This window comes from Anser cygnoides, chromosome 1 (assembly GCF_040182565.1).
Source record: "Anser cygnoides isolate HZ-2024a breed goose chromosome 1, Taihu_goose_T2T_genome, whole genome shotgun sequence".
NCBI lineage: Eukaryota > Metazoa > Chordata > Aves > Anseriformes > Anatidae > Anser > Anser cygnoides.
In genome coordinates, this window is record NC_089873.1 from 183,850,755 (window position 1) to 183,862,951 (window position 12,197).

A 12,197-nucleotide genomic window follows, 5' to 3' on the forward strand; every position below is an offset into this window, starting at 1 on the left:
TGGAATGTTCAGTTATTCACGGATATTAGAATTATGGATGTGTTGGTTTAGTGACAGGATTGCTGTCAGGAAAAAGCAGGGAGGAAAAAAAATTTGGCAGAAATTAAGCCATTAAACCCACAGTGATTTTTCAGAGAGTATTCCTCAAAGGGGAAAAATGGGAACACAAAAGATCAAAGAGGGTTAAAGCTGTTTCAAGATGGATGAGGGGAAGGAGAAGAGGCATTTTCTGGTCTATCTAGATAGCATTTTAAGACAAATAGTACTGATCTGTCTGAGATGTCTAGGCTTCCATTCCTCAACATCAAGAAGATGAAGCCTCAGGTCCAATAGACTGGAATAGAGACTTCTGAAACATTTCAGTACACACAAAGAGATAGATATACACATATGCACATACATTTTATATCGAAAATATATAGATACATTTGAAATGGTTGTGCCTGAGAACACGTATTTTTTGAAGTATGTGCTAGCGTATCCTCTTCTCTCTTCTCTTCTCTTCTCTTCTCTTCTCTTCTCTTCTCTTCTCTTCTCTTCTCTTCTCTTCTCTTCTCTTCTCTTCTCTTCTCTCTCTCTCTTCTCTTCTCTTCTCTTCTCTTCTCTTCTCTTCTCTTCTCTTCTCTTCTCTTCTCTTCTCTTCTCTTCTCTTCTCTTCTCTTCTCTTCTCTTCTCTTCTCTTCTCTTCTCTTCTCTTCTCTTCTCTTCTCTTCTCTTCTCTTCTCTTCTCTTCTCTTCTCTCCTCTCCTCTCCTCTCCTCTCCTCTCCTCTCCTCTCCTCTCCTCTCCTCTCCTCTCCTCTCCTCTCCTCTCCTCTCCTCTCCTCTCCTCTCCTCTCCTCTCCTCTCCTCTCCTCTCCTCTCCTCTCCTCTCCTCTCCTCTCCTCTCCTCTCCTCTCCTCTCCTCTCCTCTCCTCTCCTCTCCTCTCCTCTCCTCTCCTCTCCTCTCCTCTCCTCTCCCTCTCCTCTCCTCTCCTCTCTCCTCTTCCCTACTCTTCCCTACTCTTCTCTTCTTCTCTGTTCTTCTCCTTTTTTTTTCTTTTCTTTCTTTTTCTTTCTTTTTCTTTTCTTTTCTTTCTTTCTTTCATTCTTTCTTTCTTTCTTTTTTTTTTTTCCTTCCTAGTGTCTTACTCATAATCTGGAGGATATTTTGCAGTAACTCACTGCTGTGGATGAATGTATCACACACATTAAACAAGTGTTGCTACTGTTCACTTGAAGCCAGCTCACAATCTGTATACTCATTCAACTTTTTTCTCCAAACAACATACATCACTCTGAGCAGCTTCTATAAACAGACCAAGTTCAGCTTGCTATAGCAACACACCTCCAATAAGTGAATGTTCTGTCTGATTAAACAGAAGAAAAATAATCTTTTTCAGTTTTCCTGAGAGAAAATTGTGAGATCCCAGCATACTTGTGTCAACAAATATCTGTTTGTGCTAAACTCACAGTAAGGTCATCATCCTTCCATCCCTAGGTTGTGATGGATGCACAAAAAGGGGGTGTTGGGAGAGGAATTAAGAGAGAATGATAACAACTATTTTTAAATGGGTTCTGTCCTGGTACATTAAAAATGTAATGAAGAAAACTTCTTACCTGCTGATTTGAGATACCTACAGTTTGCATCTCAGCCTTTAGGTAGATGGGCTAATGTAGAGATAAACTTACAAAATGCCTCAGATGAATGCTAGTCTGATTCCCTCATTTAACTAGAAAAAGGCACTAAATGATCAGCCTGAAGATACTGAAGATCGGCATTTATGGTATAGATGTCTAAAATTAGGTGCTGTGAATTAAAAAAAAAAAAAAAAAAAAAAGATTGCATATTTCAGTTACAAATTCAAACATAACTTTGAGAGTTTTATAAATCTGTAATATTTATGTTAGTGCACATATTTTCTGGACTTGCATCTCTATTTTAGAGTTCTGCATATTCTTTTGAGGTGCAACAGAACCCTCTGAGTTTGCTAGGATTTAAATGTAGGGATTTACCAGCTCTTAAGTACTTTTGAAGTCAAGAAGATTGAGATGGGGAAATCGTTTTCTGAGGCAAGCAAACCTATTCTGTTGGACAACAAGGCTGCACACCTGGACCTACTTCCTCATATGTGCCAGCACGTGTGTTTCATGTGACCAAAATGGCAGTTTTTCCTGCTACAGAATGAGACTTTGCACGTGTGATGAGACAATCCCATCACGTATGATGAGATGATCCCCTTACCTGGACTGAGGGGGTTGGATGGATGGATGGATGGATGGATGGATGGATGGATGGATGGATGGATGTCACATTTTGGTCACATCAGAGACTACTTCTGATCACAGAATGAGAAAGGACTATGATTTGTTTTGGTGGGTCAGAATACACACACTTCATCCCCAGCTTATCCTCTGTTAAAGTATGCTAAGAATATACCATTTGTCATTTAAATGAACTTATTTTAATGTGCAATAAAGCATGATTCATGTTTCCTTATACAATTTTATTAGCCTTTTAAGTTTTCATATTTATCTGTTGTTTTCTTTTTTTCTGTTTGTATCCACCATTAGTCATGAGAATGAAGGAGTGTGATTCTTGTCCAATAGGAAGAAAAATAAGAAAAAAAATGAATAAAATATCTTCAATTTGTTTCAATGCCAGGAATATTTTTGTTTTAAAGAAAACCAAACAAAACAATAATTTGACGGGTATGGAGAGCAATATTTCAAACTACATAACTTATAATGAATTACAATTATTTTTATATTCTGGTACATCTGCTAAAATTGCATGTATCAATAGGAGTTTTACTGGGATTAAATATAACACAATTGCGTACATACAGCTGACCCTTAAACATGGAGATCAATGGATTTAAAGTTATGCACATAACTGAACCACTGAAGCACGAAATAGCTAAATTTGGCCATACCTGTAATTTGTTTGTTGAAACATTGTAAAATGAGACATAATCGTAAGTGGAAACATTTTTGTCTTTTGAATGACAACTTTGACTTAACAATGAAACACTCTTCTTTCTAAATTTTGGTTCAATTCTTGCTCCAAGCAAGATTTAAAAGTTGCTTCACTTCAGCTTGTGTAGCAGAGGAGGAAAGGATAAATTCCACAGCTGAAGGTGGACAAAGGTAGCATTTCTTTGGCAGCAGAAAGTAATTTTTGTTTGGCAAAAAGGGATGCTTGCATTTGCACAGACATTTGGATTATTGGAAGCAGCCCTAGCAAAACTGAATGAATGGACAGCATGCAGGTGAAGTTTGAATGCATATCAAATGGCTCTGAAATGTGTAAAATGATTGTCCTCTGATAGGATGCAGTCCCATATTGCATGCATTTAGCTTTCTGTACGTGATGAGTCATATGGACCCAAATGAGAATACCCATGTGTGTAAAATTAAGATGTGAGTATTCACAATGATATCACCACAGCTTTTTTTCTTTTCTTTTTTTTTTTTTTTCTAGGCTATATCAGTAAGATTTAAAAGTGCTGGCAAGCCTGGAGGGAAAATATTTAATTCTTAAGCAAATAAGATTTTAGTACCATCAGTTCCTGACAGAAATCCTTAATTAGTATATCTTTTATTTATAATGATATAGTGTATCATTGGCTTATAGAGACAGATAGTATATCTCAAATGTGCATGAGTAGCAACAGAAAGTTTTAAATATTTAATATGTATAAATTACTGCATTATTTTTATTCCAAACTGATGTCATTTTAAAACCTTATTCAGGCCCATTTGAGAATTCCAGTTTGGGGCATTTTGAAATATCTGAGGAAAACATTTCTAAGCAGAAATTCCTGAAGAAATGCATTATATATCTCAGGGCCAATACACATCTAGAGATTGTGGAATATGCTAATAAATCCAATAAATAAATAGACAAAAAGGATATCTGGAATATCCATTCAGTTCAAGTGATGCTAGGAGTACTCAGCACCTCTGAAAATTAGCTTGCTTATCAGCTTATCAGGTGCCTAAATTAGGATGGATTGGTGCTTTGAAAAGCATGAGCTTAACAAGTCGGTTTTGCAAATGTACAGCACTGTTTGCTGTAACATTTCCATCACACGCAGTCTTGCACACACCACAGCCAGGGAGGAAATGGGATGTCTGGAACAACTGCAGGTGATGCCTCTGGCCTTGACCTCGACACACACGGCAGATTGGGGCTTGCAGGGCTGGAGTACTGTCTTTTCCAGAGCCTTCTTAATCTCAGCAGTGTACAACAGCCTGCCACGCATCTTCTTTTCAAGATTGGAAGCCAAACTGTTGTTATTTACATGGAACCATTTCTGTGTATGGGAAGCTTTCCTTCTAAAAAGGTTTCAAACACAGGAACCATTCCTGCTCTGCTCTCCCAGTGCTTTTGCATGGATTACAGTGGAACAGTTGGGATCCTCTTTCTCTTTGTTAAAACAAGTACTAAAGAGGGTTTTACTACATCCATCAGCGAATGTTGCAATCCAGGCACATGCTATTGCAACTTGCAGTCATTCTGAAAGCAGAATTTCCCTGTGATTTCAGTGGGGACTTCTCCTTCAAAACACATGGTGTGGTGTGGTCTTTGGCATTTATACCCTGCCCCACTTCAGGCAGGAGGAAAAAAAATCAGGAAAATTAAAATAAAACAAATTTAGATTAGTGTAATCTCAGAGTTATGAATGTATATGCTCAGACTTCAGGAAATTATTTTTTTTTCAGCCTTACATCAACTCAGCTGTTTTGCATATGTTGGCCTTGGTTAATTCTGTTCTGTTTTGGAGCATAAATGTTAGTATGTTTTTAATATTTGTTTCATATCTCTGAGATTTACAATTGATATGTATACTTTAATACTTTTGATACCATATAACGTTTGTCTTCTAAATCTCTGGGACATTGGCCATCAACCCATTCTTGTGTTGGTGAAGCTAAGTTTATGTACATGTATATATATGTATGCGTATGCATGGGTCTTACTTTTTATGTACATGTATGTGTGTATGCACATGCATGGGCCTTACTTTGGAGGACTAAACCAGGGGAGGTTCAGGTTGGAAATGAAGAGACATTTATTGTCAGAAAGAGCAGTCAGGCACTGGGACGGGTTGCCCAGGGAGGTGGTGGCGTCACCGTCCCTGGGGGTGTTCAAGGAAAGGTTGGACGTGGTGCTTAGGGACATGGTTTAGGGGGTGACACTGGTGGTAGGTGGATGGATGGACCAAGTGATCTTGGAGGTCTTTTCCAACGTCAATGATTCTATGATTTTATGACTAGAGCTCCTTGGGGGCTATCTGTAGATACAGGACACATTTAACATGTTCTTACACACGAGGGGGGATGACTGCTAAGAAGAGGCTTTGGATCAGCCTCCACAACTTCTCAGGACAGCTTTTTCCAGCGTTTGACCACCCTCACGCTACATGAAATGCTTTTTACTATGCTTAAACACAATTTCTCCTATTTCAGTCTGCGCCTGTCGCCACAAGTCCTGTCAGCAGGCACTCCTGAGAGGAGCCGGACACCATCTCCTTCGCTCCCCCACAACGTGAGGCGTTTATTTAGCTGGATGAGATCCTGGCAGAGACAGCGGGCCGTGGGGCAGTTACAGCCACCCCACAATGCGACGGACCGGGGATAAGGAGCAGCCTTAAGAGGGCGAAGGGCCTGCTGCCTACGCCCGGGATCGCCGTGAGAAACACAGCACCCCCGCTCCCCTCCCACACGCCCACCTCCCGCTCCTCCCGCGCGCAGCGGCCCGTACCATTCCCCTCACACGGCCGGGGGTGAGCGAGGAGGGGGAAAAGGGGAGAGGCGGTACAGCCGCCGCTATGTGAGCGCCGTGCTATCACCCGCTCCCCCCTTCTAGCGCCCGCGCGGTGGCGCAGTCCCGCCGCCGGGCTCTGTGGCGGCGCTTCCCGCCTCTCCTCGCCGCGCCGCTCCGCCCCGGCCGCCATGTTGCGGCGGCGGCGGCTGTGGGAGCTGCCGCCCGGGGGTGGCGGAGCATGCACGGCACGAAGCAGCGTCCCGCGGCCGCGCACCCTGCCCAGTGGGTGCTCGTTGCGCCAGGTAACCCCGCGGGGCTCCGAGGTGGGGCGGGCTCCGCCATAAGCGCCCCGCTCGCTGGTCACGGCGGCGGAGCCGGACAGGAGGCGGCCGCCTTCCCTGTGAGGGCTGCGGTGCGCGGCCGGCCCTGGTTTTGTGACACAGCCCCGACACAAGGCCCTGCAGGGGATCGCCCTCCTCTCCGGGGACCCCGTCTCCCTCACCGTCTTTTATTTTTTATAAATTTGGTTCACCCCTGGTGTGCAGGCGGCGCTGTGAGCCCTGCAGAGAGGAGCTGTGGAAGAGAGGTCCTGTCAGCAAGGTCCTCCATTGAGACTCAGCGTCGTCTCCTGGCTGCTGGCCTGCATCACCTCTTTCCCCGTTGTTTACTTATTTATTGAGGAAATGGCTTAATCCCTAAGCTTCTGCTTCAAAACAAACTCCTTGGAAAGCATAAATCCTAATCCACACTGAGATCTCCTCCGCTCTTCTTCCTGTAGGCTGAACGAGCAGACCTCCACATGGCAGCTAGCGCACACGAGGCCATAAGCGCTGTGTAGGCTTAGCTTCTCTTGCTTCGCACAAAGCAAGTGTGAAGATGCCTTTCCCACCCTTTCAATTTATTTCTGGCTAGTATCAGCTCTTAAAGTCTTAAATTCACAGGTCACAAAAGGGTTTTGTGTTAAGGAGGATGAGGCAAACAGGTTGTGTTCAAACTCCAAGACGCTCAGAGGAAGGAGGCATTTCACAAGTACCTTTTTATAGCCTGATATCCTAAGGCAGTGAGACTTCCACAGCTGTTCGTGGGTCAGCCTCATGCTGTGCCTGTTTCTTGTCCTACCCAAAATTACAAGCTTGTTTGTTAATTTCAGCCAAACCTGATAAAAAGGGGGAGCTTTTTGGAGTATTTTTATAATTTTCATGAAAATGTCTGTGACAATGTGATAAGTGCTGTAAATGATACCACCAACGGAAAGGTAGAGAATCAGCTTAGTTCACCAAGGCTTGAAAATGAGGCAGGAGTTCAGTGTTGAGGCATTAAGAAACCAGGCTTCTCTAGTTACAAGAGCAACAGGAGCAATTGTTATGGTTTCGCTGATTCCTCTCTTCCTCTGGTTTTAGCTTTTCATTTCCAGCCTTCGGTATCTGACATGCTTGATGCCTAAGAAAGGAATTTATAAGCGAGGCATTCCTTTCTCTGCAGACTAGGATTTAAAGCTGAATCTTGTATCAGATGACTGGCTATGCCAACAGATGTCCATACTGTGCAAATATTTACAAATATGCTTAACTTATGCATGAGTAGTCAGTTCTGTGCAGTAAGTTAAATTCTTCAGTAAGTGTTTGCAGGATTGGAGCCAGAGCTTGTAACTTTCATGAAGCCAGACAGTTTGTATTACCAATTATGCCAGCACAGCTCTGACAAAATTTATATAGTACTCCAGACCTGTAAGAAAGTTTATTAAGCCTTAGTAGAACCTCAGAGCACATAGTGATTTTTAGAAAAAGTGTGTGGCTGATAATTTCAGAACTCCACAGCTGATGAAACTTGCATAGCATATAAATAGGACCACTGAAATTAAATAGATTTAATGATTTTAGTTTTTTTTTTTTAACAATTTTTAAGTTAGTGTTTGTTGTGCTTGTTAAAGTTTTACATTTCTGAACTGCTCTGTCTGATGGAGCTCAGAAAGTCTTCACTGGCCATTTAGCAGAAATTGTAATCAGAAGACCCGATTGCTCTTAGGAAAGAAGATGGACAAAGTTTTCTGTATAACCAGAGATGCCTTTTTCTTTGACAGTGTTAATTTTTATTTATATGGCAATCTGTACCTTCACAAGACGTGTATGGTATTACGCTACATACATGCATAAAAGCGACCTACGTAAATAACTGTGGGATCTGGTTCTGGGTGGGAGTTTAGTACCATCTGTTAATGTCTGCTAACACCTTGTAGATGTAGATTGTAAGTTTGTCTTCGTGTATCCTGTGCGTAGTGGCAGGAAAGGGAAAGACATGTTTTAATACTACGCAAAGAGCTCCAAAACTTTTCTTATACTAAAGGCACTTTCTAAGGCCCTACTTTCAAGTAATTCAATTAGTTTGAGCTACTCACCAGAGCAGTCTCCCTAGAACAGCTTGTAAGGTTAATAATGCGTACCATCCTACACAACTAAATAGCATTTCCGCTTGGATATGTCATTCATCTTGCACTGATAGTGACATCTTAAAAGTTCCTGTATGGCTGGAGATGACGACTAGCTCTGCAGAGAGGCTAGATATCAGTTTAAAAAAGAATGAAGTCTGTCAGAAGGGTAGAATTAAAGCTGAGAGAACTGAAACTTGCTTTCTTAACTGTCAGCATTTCTCAATCAGTTTGACCCAGAGCAAGGCAGGGATGTGGCTGGAGTTCTGGACAAGGATACATATGTTGCTCTCATCTCTTAATCATTGTGCCATTCTGAAACTATCAGAAGAGTCTGAGCCTCTCGCAGAAGTCTCGGAGCACGGTTTCGTTACTTATATGACACATAGAAACACTTAGTTAAGTGTAAAAAGCTCATGCCAGAGGAAGGTGAGATTCTTTCTTATTTGGACTTCAGCAGCTGGCAACATTGTGATATTTGCAACACAGCAGCTAAAAAACAGATGGATTTCATTTTCTGATTTGCCATAGAAAGTGAGTGGAGTTGTGTGCTTTGGGATTGAAGGCTCTAAAATTATTACTAATTTCCCTGCTTCGCTATACATTTATAGAATATATTACATTGTGTGGCTCTGTTGTTTGCAGTGTGTTTGAAATTGAGAAGATAGATTTCAATTTTGGTTCTGATTTCCTTGTTTTCATATTGATTTCAGTGTTCTCGAACCAGCTCAGAAACAAGAAATCTCCTCTGTCAGCTAGAACTGCCCTATGTTGTTTTTTCAAGAAACGATTATAGCTAGAGGAGTAATACAGCTGGAGTGGTTGTTTTACCAATGATGCGTGCTACAGCAGTCTCTTGAGTTGTCCTAGAGGGCCAGACTCCCTTGCTTTTTGTTACAAATCATTAACTGTATCATTATATTTCCAGTACTGTAAAACTGTGACCATCGGTGTCCATTTCATGCCTACAAGTGGTAGGACAGCTACAAAACACGCAGCTCGTCAGGTATTTTGCCTAGATTATAGAGGTGGGTAAAGGTGGGAAGGAGGAGGGTACAGCATTGCCTCAGTTGAGAGACAAGATGTCCTGATGTCCAGTCAGCCAGGCACCCTGTGCTTCACCTCTGTCAGTCTTTGTCTGCCTTCGTTCCTTTCTATGGCAAAGAAAGGGCTTTGTTCACTCCACTTATCAGTAGCACCTTGATGACAGAGCTTTGTCCTCACCAGCCCATTGCCATACTAAGATGCTCAAGCCTGTTCGGCATGGGACAGTCACACAAGGGAAATCTCGAGTAGGAAGAGGGGGAAGAGCCTTGGACAGTCCTATCCGGGCTTGCGGGTATGCAACTTCAAGGTGAAGTACAAATCTTACCTTTAGACAAGGTAGCCTGCCGTTGTCCTGGTGAGAGCTCTGGTCGTGGTGTTTCTGCTGATACTTTCTTTTTTTTTTTTTTTCCTGTGGCACAGGATGATTTGCTATGTCAAAACATCTTTTTCTTTTGTTTTTATAAGCACAGTTGTTCCCATGTGAGGGATTGAAGCACCAAGGGCAGGATGAAGGGAGAAGCCTTGGCTTGGGACTCAGGGACAGAGGCGTTAAGAAGCATTGGTCTGGTGAAGAACGTTGGACAAGGAGAGGATGGGAACCATGCTGATCACTCGTAAAGGCTGGGAGCCACTGCTGGACATCGTGCAGCCTTAACACAGGCGTTTAGAGGAAGGATGTGAATCGTTGAGAGAGAAAGCAATGAACAAACAGGAGAAGAGTAGGCAGAGGGATTGGTCAGATGGAGTGAGGTGATGAGGACATAAAATTGGGTGAGGACAGAAGACTTGGGCATGCAGGTAGGGGTAGAGCTCTGCATGCTGGGCTCAAAATAGAGCCAACCCTTCAGGCAGTTTCTCCAGTTGCAGATTAACTATTCTGTGGATACACAGGCACCAGGTTTGGCCTAGAGCAGACTCTGCTCAGCACTAACACGGTTTATTGGTTCAAGTGCTGTGCCATGTTAACACATCTCTGCTGTTTCCAGAACCAGCTTTGCAGTGCAGCTGCTTTCAGACAGTGTCTGAACTAATAAGTCCTGATGGAACCGAGCTGGCTCTGCGCAGACCCACATGGGTGTTTCTGTGCTGTGTTCCACGTTCCAGGGGATTTTATTAGCTTGGCTGGAAATCTGGATCTGAACTTGCTTTGTTCGGGGTAGTTGACGTCGACCGTTAAGAAGACCTCCGGAATCTGGAGCTCTGGAGGAATCGTGGTACAGAGGCACCACGGTGTTTGTAAGTCCCGAAGGACCCACGTGGACTTCACTGGTGGGTGTCTGAGTTTGCAGATTGTGCTCTTCTGCATTTCTCATAGCAGTTGGATAATCTGTGATGTTTTATTGTGTGTGTATCCACACCCTCCGCTTACTCTTGAGAATGCAGAGCTTCCTATACAGGCTTCCTGTTGTATTGGTCTGTCTACTGAGTGAGTCCAAGGGAAATGAAGTGGCTCCTGAGGATTAGAGCCCATCTGTCTCATAGCTAGAAGGTTGTTAATGCTGGGCTTTTGTAGAAGAGATTCTGTGTTTACTGAGTATTTATGTTTATGTTGTGTTTTTTTTTCATATCACCTGAATCAATGAGGTGCTTTTGTAATACACATATAGGATATTTCTGTTTGTTTCACAGAGCCCACGGAGCTACCGTTGTCAATGTTTTCTTTGAAAATCGTAAGGACTAGAAATGATTTTTTAGAAAAAGAAATAATATCGAGACCCCACCTAACGGTAGGTTTACAAGAGTAGGGATCTGGAAAACTTTCAGATACCGTGGTGAAATCACGTCGTGTGACAGATCTCACCTGGGCTCCGTATAACAAAATATCTTATATAATGGCCTCAAACTGGTCGTACCGACAGCAACCAACCTCTCCCACTAGCTGCCTAGCAGGACGGGTATGAAGGGCAGTCTCTTTTCAGTACAGTTTCTCTGGGATAGGTGTTATGTCGGAGCTGATACTATTTATATCCTTCGCTGGTTTTAGCAAAAAGGTCAGGAATTGAAGACAGTTTTCTAAGTTTGGCGTTCCACTCAGCACCCAAGGTTAAGAGCACTGTATTTCATTTGTTCTGTATTAGTAAAAGAAGTAGGGGTTAGCTGCGAGCTGAAGATTAATTTCCAGCTCTATTTTTCTGAGCTAGACAAGTTTAGAAGACTACATTTTTTCGGTCTGTTGTTTTCTTAAACAGCAAATTGATTAGCTTTTTTATTATTTTATGGGAACTGCCATTTTAATGGCACTGGAAGGATAGCAAGAAGGGAGGGAAATTTAACAATCCTATTATTTTTAGGAATTACTTATTTAAAAATAAAAGGAGCAGTTTCACATGAGACTTGGCAAGCTCTTCGAACAAATCTCATATGCCAAAAGTCAGATGGAGGCAGAAATAAATGGACTGTGATGCCAAACCATAGGGCATCAGCATGCATTAAATTAATCCTCCTTTCTTTCAAATGAGACTAAGGAACTTTTGTCTCCATGCAACAACAGAGGAAGCATTTGACTTGAAAATTTGGGGTCATATTGAGAGAGGATGTCATATCAAAAGAAGCTGTTGAATATATAGTGCATAAACGTAGTTTGCTTTAACATCTGAAGTAGGCAGTGTTTTTTTTTTATTGTTTTCCATTCTCTTACCTTGTGCTTAAAAACACTTTGATACGTGCTTTTATTTAGTGTTAAAGAAATAAATTCAGAGTATCTGCTGCAAAACAGACCGCTATGCTGGGCTGTTAGAAAGCTTATTTCAGCAGTTGTAGCGAATGCCAAAATTGAGCAGGACATTTGAACGTTAATACTTCCAGAACGATTCAGATAAAGAACTTGGAAATAATGTTCATAATTAAAAATGTGTGTTTTTAAGCAGCTGACTTGAAACATCAGAAAGATAATGTAAGTATACATGCCCGTATTTATCTACCTTCTTAATAAAGTGAGCGTGGATACACTTACTGTAGAAGTCAGCACTCTGCGG

The 12,197-nt window shown here is 42.2% G+C and overlaps 1 protein-coding gene across 3 annotated transcripts in view; it reads left to right on the forward strand.

Moving 5' to 3' along the window:
* Positions 1-5,892: 5,892 nt before the first annotated feature.
* RNASEH2B (ribonuclease H2 subunit B) overlaps positions 5,893-12,197 on the forward strand; it is a 43,852-nt gene continuing 37,547 nt past the window's right edge. For 2 of the 3 annotated variants that reach the window (XM_048068339.2, XM_048068340.2), the window contains exon 1: positions 5,894-6,052. In XM_048068339.2, the coding sequence (XP_047924296.1) occupies positions 5,989-6,052 (64 nt within the window). In that variant the 5' untranslated portion in view covers positions 5,894-5,988. Of the gene's footprint in view, positions 6,053-12,197 lie in introns of all 3 variants that reach the window. The other variant, XM_048068341.2, reaches the window with a different exon arrangement.